General features: G+C 43.5%; 1 protein-coding gene across 1 annotated transcript; it reads right to left on the bottom strand.

Moving 5' to 3' along the window:
- Positions 1-8,542: 8,542 nt before the first annotated feature.
- Positions 8,543-11,931, bottom strand: LOC124657084 (serine carboxypeptidase 1-like). The gene is made up of 6 exons (XM_047195699.1): positions 11,412-11,931; positions 11,055-11,326; positions 10,683-10,928; positions 9,974-10,083; positions 8,779-8,887; positions 8,543-8,704 (listed from the first exon to the last, which is right to left on the bottom strand). The coding sequence occupies exons 1-6, from the start codon at positions 11,929-11,931 to the stop codon at positions 8,543-8,545; spliced, it is 1,419 nt and encodes a 472-aa protein (XP_047051655.1).
- Positions 11,932-14,242: the final 2,311 nt, after the last annotated feature.

Below are 14,242 nucleotides of genomic sequence, written 5' to 3'. Positions count from 1 at the left end.
TATTGTGGTTGTCATCAATTACCAAAATGGGGGAGATTGTAAGGGTACATTGCCCCTATGTGTGGTTTTGGTAATTAATGACAACCCCTATGGACTAATGTTTTCATTGAGTTTATATGAAGGAATATTCCATAGGTACTACTTGTATTCCATGTGTTGGATTCAAGTATGGATGCCATGAAGATAAAGGTATACCTTGGGTATTGGCATCAAGATCATCGGTTATGAAGATACATATGTGATATGATCAAGAAGAAGAAATGAAGATGGAGTTCTTATGTGGAACTCAATATTAGCCATGCTCTATCTTATGTGAGTATGAGAAGATACAAGGATTGAGTTGGGCAAGTTCAAGATGAGCATCTCAAGTGGATCACATGTTTGAAGCTTGCCGTCCATTTTGGTGATAATGGACATGTGAAGATGTGCATCAATGGAGCTTTCCCATCATAGTGTATGGGGGAGTATTTGTGAGTCTTCACGAAGCAACATTGATCAAGTGAGGCATTCCGGCTTGTGTAGAGCTTGAAGAGTTATCATCAAGATCAAGCGGGATGCGCAAGGCAAAGGTATGGCCTTGCTAGGTTTTCCTTTTACCGGTCTCAAGGTGGATGATGGGAGACCGGATTATAGGATAGATAGCCGCACTATTAAGAGGGGCTTTCGGTTGGGTAACTTGATCACATCGTCTTAGGGAGCTCAATCCTTTGCATACTTTGCATATCCTTATTGCTTCTTGGTGTTTCTCTATGTGAGGTTCTTGAGCTTGTTGCTAGCTTTACAACAAGCCCAAGTTCATCGAAAACGGAGTTCGCATGCATCTTCTATTGCGTTTTCGAGGTTGGGTGATTTTACCGGTTATTCATGATATAAGGTTCTACCTTTTATATTCATGATAAAATCCCCTCCTACAGATTCTTGGGTTTTCACTTTCTATTAGATAGCATTCGTTGTTATCTTCCAAACAAAATTGGTTTCATGTTAATCGGAGTTCGGGAGCAATAGTTATTAAAGAAAAGGTAAAAGAAGAAAAAGAAAAAGAAAAAAAAAGGGGGACGGCTGCCCGGTCTCCGACCGGTCGACCGGGCCACACACCGGCCCACCCGAGACAGCCCCGGTCTCCGACCGGCCAACTGGCCCAGCAGCCAGGCAGCCCAGCTCTCAGTCCGGTCCAACCGGGAACTTGACCGGCCGCTCTCGGTCCGGCGGCCCACCCGGCCTGCACCCCGTCGCGCCCGCGCGGCCGGCCTCCGCGCCGCCCGGCGCCGCTGGGCCGCCGCCGCTCACGCGGCTGGGCCGCCGCCGCCCACGCGGCTTGGGCCGCTCCCCGCGCGGCCCGGGGCCTTTCCGCCGCCCAGCGCGGCGCGCGCCTCGCCCGTGCTGGTCCGGCCGGGCCGGACCCCGGACCGGCCTCGGCCGGCCACGGCTCCGGTCAACCGGCCGGGCCGCCGGCTGGGGACTTTTTCTGGCCCGTTTTCTTCGCCTATTTCTTTGTCTTTTCCCCCAACGGGTATATTTGCTCCCTAGCTATAAATAGATTCTTCTTCCACCTTGAGCAACTTACTTCTTCCCATTCTCTCACCTCCATTGTTGCATTTGAAGAAGTTGCTCTCTTCCTTGATTCCTCCCATGATTCTTGCCCATATTTGAGGATTTGAGAGAGGAGATCTAGATCTACACTTCCACCAAACCAATTCTTCTCTAAGTGAGGGAATCTCTTGGGATCTAGATCTTGGAGTCTTTAGTTGACTTTCCCCCTTGTTCTTCCTCTCCAATCTCATCCTAGCATTCGTTGCTTTGGTGGGATTTGAGTGTGAAGGACTTGAACACCTCCGGTGTTCTTGCTTTGCATCATTGCATAGTGTTGAGCTCTCCACCACGATTAGTTCGAGTGAGAGACCGTGAGCTTGTTACTCTTGGAGGGAAACCTCCTAGTTGGCTTGGCGGTTGGTGCTCCGGTGATCTCTTCAAGAAGATTGTGAAGAGGCCCGGGCTTCTCCTTCGTGGAGCTTGTGAAGTGGTTGTGGAGCTTGCCATCTCCGGAGCGGAGGAAAAGCTAACCATAAGGAAAGGGCCATTATCCTTCGTGGGTGTGGTTCGGAGAATAGGGTGAGCCTTCGTGGCGCGGGGAATCCTTCGTGGGACCTCCACTCCTCCAAACGTGACGTACCTTGTTGCAAAGCAAGGGAACACGGGAATACATCCTCGTCTCCGCGTGCCTCGGTTATTTCTATACCCGAGCTCTCTTTCCTTGTGATAGCCATCGTGCTTGAAGTACATATATCTTGCTATCACTTGTGCTACATATATCTTGTGCCTATCTTGCTTAGCTCTAGTTGCTATTGTTACACTTAGTTGAGCTTAGCATATTTAGGGTTTGTGCTTGTAAACTAAACGATAGTTGAATTCCGCATTCATACAAGACAAATCCGCAAGAGTTTGTAATTGCCTATTCACCCCCCCCCCCTCTAGGCGACATCTCGATCTTTCATATACAAATACAATTGAGCTCATAAGAAAAATTTGAGCTTTATTGATATACATACACACATACAATGTCTTTACAAAATTCATCATACAAAAATTGGATGAATTATAAACAGAATAAAAAAGAAGATTACATCAATTTGATCCTATACTAAAATCCTAAACTAATGTCTTGGAAGAATTGCTTCCTAGATCATTTCCATCCTTGAAACCTGCAAAATATAAAGAAGAACTATACAGGGGGTTAAAATCAAGTAAGTAACTAGCCAGGAGTGAAACCAAGTGTCAATGACACTTGTGCATGTCCAAAACCTGGACAGCACCAGGATAAGTTACAACAGACTAAACCTGGACACACACAGGGGCTCAAGTTTCACCAAAGTGACCACACAGCTCATGGAGCTGCTGTGCAACCAACAACACAACAAGCACAGCTTAGTCACCAAGCCAAGCTAGGCTTGTGTGTCACAGCCAGAGAAGAACCAGCAGAGGTATAAAAGGGTAGAAACCCTAGAAGCAATGCACAGGTCGACCAGATAACCATTCACCAAGCAACCAGCAAGAAACAGTGCAGAGTTCATCATGTTCTTGCTTAAGAATAGCAACAGCCAATATTGAAACCATTTATCCATCCAAAAATCCAACCAACCAAAATCAGTAGCAAGATGGGAACTTAACCAAGATCATTAGGAGCTAGGAGGAGAAGGACAAGAAACAAGATCATCAAGCAACTGCTCAACAGCAGTTGAGCTTAACCATCTAGGAGCTGGAACAAGGTATACTAAATACCTGGAGAGAATCCAGGGGATCTGATCCATCATTTCTGCATGACACAAGTCATGGGATGAGCAGATGCACATGGGTGATCATCACTTGGTGTTAACCAAGGATCACTGGCAGTAAAAGGGAGCAACTAGAGCCTAAAACCCATCTAGACACTAGTTCTGTGCATATAAGCCAAAACAGATGCACCGATGTGCACGAAAGCAAGCACACATGCACAGATAGCACCAGTAGAAGGTTTACAAGTAATAGCAGCTACCAAGAACCACCTAGTGAAACCCTAGTCACTAAACCATCAGTAAACCCAAGATTTCTTCATAGGCAAGCATAATGGCTTTCATATCAATTATGATTCCCTATTATGCAAGTAGAGATGAGTAGCCAACAAGATTTAGCCCACTGTGTGAGCAACCAAGCAGTAGAAATGCTACTGAGGTCACATCAAACATAAAACCATCAATTTAACCAAGAGTATAAGTCATCATTATCCAATAATGGATTCAGACTTGGATTATTTCCAAATTAATCATGGAAACATCAAATCATGCATAGCAAGGCAATTAATCAACACTGCATAAGCACTTCAACAATAATTAATCCATCCAGACATGAATACATAACAAATCCATGCATGAATCAGGCAATAGCATCACTGTGAGGCAACAACAGCATGCACCATTGCATCCTAGCCACTGGATCAAGTTCAGTGAGCTATGGACAGCAACAGCAGCACACACACAGTTGCATAAGCATCATGAGCATGCATGAGAGACTGGAATATCTAATAATCCATCCATTTAGCAAAGGAATGAATCAGTAATTAGCCACCAGCATATAATTGATCATATAGATCAAGTAGATCAAGCACAAATCATAGCAGAGCATCAGACAAGCAGTGAGTCAAGAATAGGACCAATTGAAGCCTACACAGGGCATAGGTGAGCATCACTGACACCACAAGTGTCAGTAGTGCTAACCTAGGCCAATAGCAAGTTCAGTGAGCATATGAACAAGCCAGTAAGCAAATGAACAAGTCCAGTAGGCATATGAACAAGGGCCAGTAAGTAACTGCACAGCATATAGACATGAACACATAGGATGAGCACAACACAGTGAGGCAGTAGGCATAGGAATAGCATCAGGAGGCTTAGGGTAGAGCATAGCATGCACAACAGCATAGCAAGCAAGGCCAGAACAACAACACAGCAACATAGCAAGCAAAGCCAGAACAGCAGCACATCAGCGTAGCAAGCAAGGCAGCAGGATAGCATAGCAACAACATACGTAGGGGTGCAGTAGGCACAGATCGAGAAGAATTAGAAGGAAAAGAGGAGGTAGCCGAAGGAGAAGGGGGTTACCTGGTGAAGAACGCAGCGGCAGCCATGGCAGCACGGTGGCACGGCCAACCACGGTGGCGCCAGACCGCGGCCAAGACGTGCCAGGCCACGCACACCACCAGAGAGGGCGGCGAGCACCCAGGGTTGGCAAGGAACCACAGATCAACGGAGATCGCCACGAATCCGTCGACGAATGTGAGCGTCACGCACGCGCTCGAGCTGCCGAGGACGAAATCGACAAATCTACGCGGATGAATAGACGCGCCGTCGCGCGTTGAGTCGACTGAGAACCATGGCGAGCCCTAGCTTGGCCGGAGTTGGCCGGAGCAAGGCGGTGGCCATGGTGGCGGCGACGTCGCCACTGAATCGTCGTAGGGGTTACGGTTTCGCGAGTGAGGGGTGAGCGAGAGAGAGTGAGGTGGGCCGAAGTGGTTCGGTTCCACCGAACCGTTTTTGGGCAGGCTTAGAGGGCTATCCAAATGGGCCACGTTAGTGGGCCATCCCAATTGGGCCAGGGGGTATTTTTGTCTTTTTCATTTTATAAATAACTTATGAAATCTACCAAATAATAATAAATGAAAAATACCTCTAAAAATCCAAGAAAAATAGGTTTAATGAATAAGAAATTATTCTTAACAGGAATAAAATAAGAAATGGAATTTACTACAAAATTTCCAATTTTGAATTTTTTTAATTTAAATATGAACTTTAAATTTTAAATTGCAATTTTCCTTGGGTTTAAAATCAAGGAAAAATTCATAATGAATTCAAATAATTGTTATTCAAATAGTTTCAAAAGGAATTCTATTATTCCAAGTCATTTCTTTTAAAGATTAAGATTTTCCAAAAAGGGAAAATATCTTAATAATTCAAAATTCATTAATATTTCCAAAATGTGGAAAGTCCTATCTTTCAAATTCTTTATTTGGAACCAATATTTTCCAAAGGAAAATATCAAATTCTTTTCAATTCTTTTCAATTCTTTTCTTGTTAGAAAAGCAAACAAGGTTAAAGTACTTAAAGAAGTTATAAATTACTGCCGAAGGCACAAATACTTAACTCAACCCTAAATTCTGAATAATCATGTCGGGGTAAGGGATTCAACATGAAATAATGCAACCATGCATGCATCATTTGGATCTTATAACATTGTCTTTACCGGGCAATGATGCTTCTTTACAAAACCCGAGGTCCAGATTCCATCCAACACATCGAACTGCACTATCTTGCAGTCACTAGGCAAGTTCACTCTTGCTCATGTCATCTTGATTATTTTATATCAGTTTACTCGCAAAAGTACTATACTTATAATTCCTGCATTGAAAAGGCAAATGTTACTTTTCCAATTATGAATATGACTATGTGGTGGGCAATGGAACCATGGTATGTGTTGATATGGTGGAGGTTCCATTGCAAGGTTCTATTAATCTAGGACTAATCACCAATGCTGTCTAGTGATTCCAGCGCCGTATAATTCGCATTAACCATGAGATCTATAATGGCTCTGGGGAATTTCAGCTGTATCTTTTCCCTCTTGCATATCAACGGGCCAGGCTGGGTGTTGGGGATAACACTGCAGTAGGTTGGGAAATGTTTTAAAATCTCCATCTGTGTGGATGAGAGGCTCTATCGTCTATGAGGGATTGTCCATAGTACACCGGGGGTAAAGCTGTATGATCGGGAGATGTCTACCGGGGGTGTACGGATGGCAAAAGGGTGGGTATGCAAGGTCACGAAGAAGGCAGTGATTGGCTTGGATCTTACACCTGGCCCCACAACAAGGAAGTGTGGATGAGAAACGCGTCTCGGTTGGTATCAAGGATAAGTTCTCTTATGGGAAAAGTAACGCACCTCTGCAGAGTGTATCAAATTTGTGGCAGTCACTCCCTGTTCCGGGAAGGGAACTACGAACGCGGAAGGAAAGGAATTCTGTGAAGTTCTGTTCAACCTATGAAGACTGGCGGGCATAGTTTTCAGAATAAAATCAACCTTTTGAAGAAATGTTTTCGAAACATGAATTGACCTGAGATTTTCTGATCAATGGTCGTAGCTAGTGCATTAAACACATTTTCTATTTTGAGCTTGCTGAGTACCTCTGTATTCACTTTCTTTCGACACCCTTGCTAGACTGTGACAATGAAGTGGAGGCCACCGACGGAGCACCGGAAGGAGATTACGAGCTGGTCTACGAGGAGCCTGGTCTGTCCGGAGGAGTGGAAGGCGTGGACTATGGGATAATCTACGGGCCCGACAACAATGAGGCGGAGGACTAGCGTCTTACCTTAGTTATCATAGAGCCGAGCAGCGTAGTAGTTTACCTAAATAAGTTACTAAGCTCAGTTTACTATTTATGTTGGTTCGCAATAAACTTCAGTAGTATCTTGGGATATTTTCATCGGACCTGTGAGAATACCAATTTGTTAAGACTGTGATTGTAATATAATCTCGAGCGTTATGACCTGCAATGTTTCTGTTGTACCACTCTGAGGGATGTAATATTTGTGAAGAAGTCCCTTCATGAAGATCATATCAACGACTTGTATACTACAACATGCAGTGGTATGCTGGGTCACCGCAGCTGGTTCAGAGCAAATGTTGTGACCTTAGGTTGGAAAAACCTAGTAAAGGGAGAAACCTATAGGAGTAAAGTTGGAATAGTAAAGAATTCGCTAGTAATGGCTTCAGTGCCGCTTCGCTTCCTCGAGCCGCTTTCATGGTGCTGCCCCGCCTCCCCGTGCGCTAGTGTTGGCGTGAGCGGTGCTTGGGCATCCCGCCAGTTGAAGGCGGCGTCAGGACTTTTCAAGAGGAGTTCCACATAGTGTTATAACTGACCCGCCTTTGGGACCTGGGAGTTCCACCTGGGATGCCGCGCGGGTTACCTAGGCGGCGGCGATTTCTTCAACAGAGAGCGCAGCGTCGGCCTCCACAACAACGAGAAGGGCGAGGAGGAACTGCAACCACCGAACCTCACGGAGGAGGAGGCGATTGAAATCGCCATCGCCCAGAGCGAGCTCGACCTACTCTCTCAGTAGGATGGCCTCGTCGTTCAACTGTGGGTGTCTGCACTTGCACATGCACAGAGGGAGGCTGGTCTCCCCTCTCTCCCCCACATAAGGAGAGAGCTTTACGCTGCAAGTTTTGGACTGCATGGATCAACAATGAAACAAATTAGTTACATAGATTACTTCATTGGAATTATTTTTTAGATATGAACATTTAGGTTGAAATGCTTACCGGATGAAAATTATTCATTTTTTAAGTTTTGGGTTCATTGCCCATGTCGACATATTCTGATGATTTTTGTTATTGATGGTTGCCATTGGGATATACATTTCTCAAAACGTGAAATGTTGGTGTAGTTAGGTCCTTAAATGCAATGTCAAAAGTTTCCTTTTAGAAGTTACAGGTGTTGTTAGAAAAGCTACAAGTGATTGGATACTGCAACATTTGATGTTAACGTGAGGGGTGATTATTTTCCCTCTCCCGTGATAGAAAGTTAAGCCTGACTTGGGTACTTGTAAGTTTTAACACTTTCATTGATCAAGATTTCTTTTGTAACTTTATCGTACATTCTTCACTTTCGTGAAAAAAGTGTTTGTGGTTTTTGAGGTTGCGGGAGAGGTTAATTAATACATACATTAGGGACTTTGAATTGTGTTTTTCATATATTTTTAGCATTGAAAATAATTGTTTTTTTCCTTGAGAATGAATGCTTATATATATATTTCCCTTGATAAGCATGTCACGTACGGTATAAAACTTCACCTAAACCACAAACACAAAGAAAAAAAAACAGTATACTGTACTATTGAGTTGAGTGATGAAGTGTACTCAACATTCTTTCGGAAACATACATAAGGTGGAACATTCCTTTTCAAATAACTTCTCCAAGATCGGATCAGGACATTAAGAACAAGATAAACAACCAGCAGTGCTCATGGACGCCATACTGAAACCGCAGGTGGTAGAACACCTCTCAAGAAGGAGTAGAAAAGGACAAGTGCCCTCTTAGGCTGAAAACTAGGAACCATGTGGCCAGCTCCTCGCACTGACGCAAACGTGAATCCTCCGTCATATTGCTGAGCATAGCCTCCAACCTAGATTTTATAATGAGCCAGATTACATAGAGTCTAGTCATGAACTAGTATACCAAAGGTTATTGCATAATTACCTCATTGTCAGGCGTGTACCATGGATGCCATGGTTTTGTGATTGAAAAATTAAGATCCTTGATAGAGTACCTCGTCGCGGTAATCGGGCACACATCATCCATATCGCCACTACACCGAGTTGGACATGATGTCAAGACAAATGTTTAGTAGCTATAACCATTTTTTCTCCATCTATCTACCATATTATATTACATAAACAATGGAAAGTTATGCCATCCTATGCATAGATAGACTAACTAATTGAGTAGATGGACTTTTTTTTTACACAAAACCTTTTTCGGAAAGGAGGCTTCTACATCGATCCAGCATGCAACTATTTTAACAAAAAAAAAAACATAAGACATGCCTTTTCAATTTGCATGGATACAACTCTATTAGGTGGTTAAATAATTAAAAAAACTAATTTATATATGAGGTTAGAATAATTATTGGATATATAAAGATACAACACATAATAGGCGGTTAAGTAGATACAGAAATCTCTTGTCAATGGATGAAGATACAACTTTAGAACTTATATGAAATTCTGAAAATGGGAAAGTAACAATTTACTTTATGTACTATATATACATTTATGAAGTCTATAAATAGTTAAGTTCTATAATTTTGGCTTGTGGCTACAAGGTTGGGATTTTTTTAATCATTGTAGGGTATAAGACTGAATTCTTTTTCCTCCCTAGAATATGGAATCCGGCGGCTAAAATTATGTACGTGCAATATGTGACAGTGCGAAATGAACTTTTGCATGCCGAATTTTTGTCTACAAGATTTTATACTCCCTCCGATCCATAATAAGTGTCGGAGGTTTAGTTCAATTAGAACTAATTTGAACTAAAACTCCAACATTTATCATAGATCGGAGAGAGTATAAGTTTGCATACCTATCAAACGGCATACTGTCAGCTCAAGGTTTATATGGTAAATATGTCGAAACACAATGTAACAAAATATAATAAATCAAGCGGCACAAATGCGCTGATCATGCCAGTAGTTTGTTGTAGCAAATCGGTACCTGTACAGCCAGACTCTTAATCCATTGTCGACAAGCCAATCGATGGTTGGCATCATCGAAACTGGGGCATCGGTCCAAGGCAAGTCTCTGTCAAGAGAACAGGTTTGGGTTCAGCTCAAGTGACTGAACAGAACAAATTGGGTGTAAATATCCGGTTCAGAATTAGCTAAGGAGTAACTTACTTGCATTGGATCCACTTTGTGTTTGTTCGAGCATGGATAGCCTTCTGCACCTCAGGAGTATTGAAGTAGTCGGAGACATGGTAATCTATGCACGGATCATAGCCTGCTAACTGCCCAATTACGGCGCTTGATCAGTACTAATTACGATAAGATTACTAGAGAAGAAATAGTATAACCTCCATTCTAAAATAGAAATCTTTTTAAACGGAAATGGTGAATGGAACCTGGGTGCGCGCGCACCCATTTACGAAAAGCTTAAAAAAAATGCTACTTAAAGTTTCCAAAAAATGTGAAGTAAATTTTTCCAAGTAGATATAATGTTGATACTTACTCGTGTGTGTTTTCACTGAAAAATATCATTGTGTGTGATCTACACAAAAATGATAAAATGCAAATTCCTATTCCTGTGAATAGTACAAATCCCTGTTCACTATTCTCATTTGGACATTTTGTCATTTTTATGCAGGCCACACACAATGGTATTTTTTCGTGAAAACTCACACGAGTAAGTATCAACATAATATGTACATGCAAAATTTTACTTCACATTTTTTTTGAAACATGTAAATAGCATTTTTTTTGAACTTTTCGTAAATGGGTGCGCGCGCACCCAGGTTCCTTTCGTCCGGGTCGCCTTTTAAAAAAGCTAAACTACCTTTCTAAAACGGCTTATATTTCGGAACAGAGTTAGTAGTATAGTGGTACGTACGTAGCTGCTGGGGTAATGAGTACCATCTGGCGATGGAAGGCAGATGGGGGCGTAAATATTGTAATAATCGATTTGACCGGTATTGACCGACGCCATGGACTCGTTGCACGCCGCGCTCTCTGACGGGCCAAACTTGCAGAGCTCGGTGATCTCACCCCACACCTCGTCAGATATCTCACCGTGATTCCACAAGTACTCAAACACCCCTTTTGTGTTCTTGTAGTTATCAAGGAGCGGGTTGCCAACCTGCGTAACCCACAAATTAGTCAGATGAATGCATATATCACGCGCAACTTTCTCTATACCTTTACCAAGCTCGTTAATATATATGAAATCCGGAGTCCATGATCAAGCTCGGCTTGGCCAACTTACGAAGATTCCTTTGAGATTCATGCTTGTGGCGCCGAGTTTATGGAGGGCAAGGATGACGGTGGCGAGCTGGGGGACGTAGTGTCCGCTGTAGCTCTCCCCGGCGATGAAGAAGTCTCGGCCCTTGTACTCGGGGAACCTCTCAAGCCAGTGGAGGAGGAAGATGTAGGCATCCACGGCGGTCCTCGTGTCGCCGCTCACCCTGTTTTCCGACGACGTGTTTGAGTACGAGAACCCCACGCCCGCCGGCGACTCCAGGAAGATCACATTTGCCACTGCACGACATCGTAGCAACTATTAGTGAGACTGCCTTGTTCATTAGGTAGTTCAAGAGGATGGGTCAATCTTTTGCCGCCATACGGTTGTTCCACGCGTGCCTGTTTCTGCTGAGGGTCTTGCCGTCGGGGTTCACACGAAACGGGCCGAGCTCTTGAAAGGCGCCGGCGCCCAGCGACGAGCACCAAGGCCCGCCGTTGAGCCAGAGGACGAGCGGCTTGGAGGAGGCCTCGTAGGGGGCTTCGACGAAGTAGTAGAAGAGCGCGCGGCCGTGCTCTTCGCTCACCGTGACGTAACCGGAGTACTGATCGAAGTTGACGCGCGGGGGCTGGTCGGGCAGCGCCACGATCTTGTCGGCCTCCTTGGCGCCCGGCGGCGAGCTCGGGCAGTGGGTGGGAAGGTGTTTGAAGCTGCTGTCTGGGTCGGCCCATGTGTCTGGCTCGGCAAACGTGTCCGGCTTGACAGGCCCGTTCCCCAGCGTATGTGCCCTGGATTGAAGGAAGGCCCTCAGCGCATCTCGCTCGTGCAGCAGGGTCGCGCTGGCGACCGATGCGCCCAGTAGGATGATTACCAGTATGACGGCGTAGGCGGAGATATGGGTCATTGTAAAACTGCGAGGAAACTGAAAGTGTTACTCCATTTACTACTACTTGCTGAGGATATGATCATTCGGATCATTCGGTGTTTTTATACAGGTACGGAGCGATCAAAGGGGCGGTAAACTACCACCAAATGGTATTCCAAGCACAAACTTTGCGGTTAGGATTCTCCGGAATCGGTACCGAATCGAACAAACTAGCTTAGCTAGCTGGTGGCTGTACATCGATCGATGTCTGGCCGGGCTCAACAATGCTATATTTCAGATATCCTTCCAGAGTGCCGGACATAGTTAGCATACAGCAACGAACCAAGTCGACATCGAAACTCTTTCGTGTCGATCGACGCCGTCGATGCTGAAGTGACATCTCTCGGCAAAAATCCATACGACCTGACCGAGGTGACAATTAATATGTCCACCTGTATCAGTATTAACTGATTATTATTAGGTTGTAGAGTATTGGGTGTGTGACATTACAGTAACATGCTATGCTACCACTGTCTTTCAAGGTGAAAACAGATGATCTGATGATCAAGCGACGACGCTGGTTGTGTACTACTACCTCCGTTCCAAGGAATGGCGCACACGTATTCTAAGGCGAACTTTGACCATAAAAATTGAGCAACAAAATCTTGGTTATATTATATGTAATTAGTATCGTTGGATTCGCATTGCAAAACACTTTCTAATGATGTTAATTTCATACAAACAATCTTTATATATTTGAAGTAATTCTTAGTCAAACTAAAAGCACGTAAAACGAGGGCGCCTTATTCCTTGAATCGGAGGTAGTATTCTCTTTCTAGATGCATTATTCTAGAAGAACATTTTTGAAATATGTGTGTGTTCATTGGGTAATAGTTCATGTTGCATCATTAAGAAGCTCGGTCATGATGTTTCTTTTTCTTCTCTTTTGGTTGCACTAGTAGCAAAAAGGCATAGCGGCGTCATGGCAAAATGGCATAGCGGTGTGTATGTGCCACACTCCGCTGATATCATGATGCCTGGTAAACGATATCAGCGGCTATTTAGTACATATGGTGGGAGCTGTGACAAGTTACTCATGGGGGGAATATTCAGGTACCAACAAGATCAGCTTAGGCGATTTCTGTCTTAGTTACAAATTACTCAAGGGCAAAGAAAAGAGGTACCCCACTAGTATCTCAGCATGGTTGGATCTAACCATCAGAGGGTTATGTCAAGTTGAATGTTGATGATCCTTTTGATATCGACCAAGGTTCTAGTGCAACTGGTGCTACTGTTTGTTCATTGCATGTAGCAATTCTACCCTGCCTTATGTTACAGATGTTCCGTCAGAGGAGGCTACAACGTTAAAGAATGGTTTAGCCCTAGCTAACTCTATGGGGTGTAAACGAATCATGGTGGAAGCGAAGTGCATGGAAGTCATTGAGATGATGAAGGATGGAGGTAACTCTATTGGACCAGCAGCGGCAATATATGAGAATTATTCGTTTCAATATCATAATTTATCTCAAGTTTTGTTTAGCTACTGTCTGGGGAAGCCAACAGGGCAGCTCACTTGCTTGCTAGCAAAGAAGAGATACCTCAATTCACTATGTGTCAAGCCTAACCTCTGCCGATATTTTTTTGGTTGTGATCATGGACGATTTGTGTTCCATAATTAAGAAAACCTGACATGATGGCATTACCAAAATAAAAAAAAAATTTATCTCATTTCTTGCCATGCATGAATGGGCCAACCACGTCTTTAGGATTTTCAAAAATTATAGACTAAGTTAAATAGGTTGGGTCTATATTAGACAAAATTCCAATAGAAACACCAATGATGAAGATTATATAACTGAAACCATCATGTGTAAGGCAGACACTCTAAAAGATTATACTAACATTAGTTGCTGATGACTGTAAACCACAATGCCAAGAAGATCTTGAAACGTTGGAACCCCAAGTGCAGAGTGTTGTAGTAGCTGAGTAATTTTCACAACAAGGGTGACTCGAGGGTTTATATTGAACTCTCGGGGAACTGGCTGGAAGAGTATTCTCTTCTCTCTTCTTCAAGCAATCCTGCAAGTAAAGTAAATGTCTTGTGTCCCCAACTCCACCGTGTGGTTGTCAAGCAAAATGTTTCGTGTAAGTAAATAACACAAGTAGCAATAAAACAAGTAATAAATTAGACTAGATAAAATAACTAAGTAAAAACTGTAAAGAGATTGATTTTTTTGGTGTTTTGGATGAAATAAGAAATATAAGTATTTTTGTATTTTTCGGATTTAAATAGTGCAGCAAATAGAAAACAAGGTAAATGCAAGATAAAGGTGTTTCTAATGATAAAAAA

Source organism: Lolium rigidum, chromosome 5 (assembly GCF_022539505.1).
Source record: "Lolium rigidum isolate FL_2022 chromosome 5, APGP_CSIRO_Lrig_0.1, whole genome shotgun sequence".
NCBI lineage: Eukaryota > Viridiplantae > Streptophyta > Magnoliopsida > Poales > Poaceae > Lolium > Lolium rigidum.
Note: the sequence above shows the minus strand (reverse complement) of the source record. Positions and strands in the feature narration are given on the sequence as shown.

Excerpts from the sequence above, each read along its gene's own strand:
- LOC124657084 (XM_047195699.1), bottom strand. The coding sequence starts at position 11,931 with ATGACCCATATCTCCGCCTACGCCGTCATACTGGTAATCATCCTACTG. Across the intron at positions 10,929-11,054 it reads TGAATCTCAAAGGAATCTTC|GTTGGCAACCCGCTCCTTGA; the intron begins GTAAGTTGGCCA and ends TGGGTTACGCAG. Across the intron at positions 10,084-10,682 it reads CTCATTACCCCAGCAGCTAC|TTAGCAGGCTATGATCCGTG; the intron begins GTACGTACCACT and ends GTAATTGGGCAG.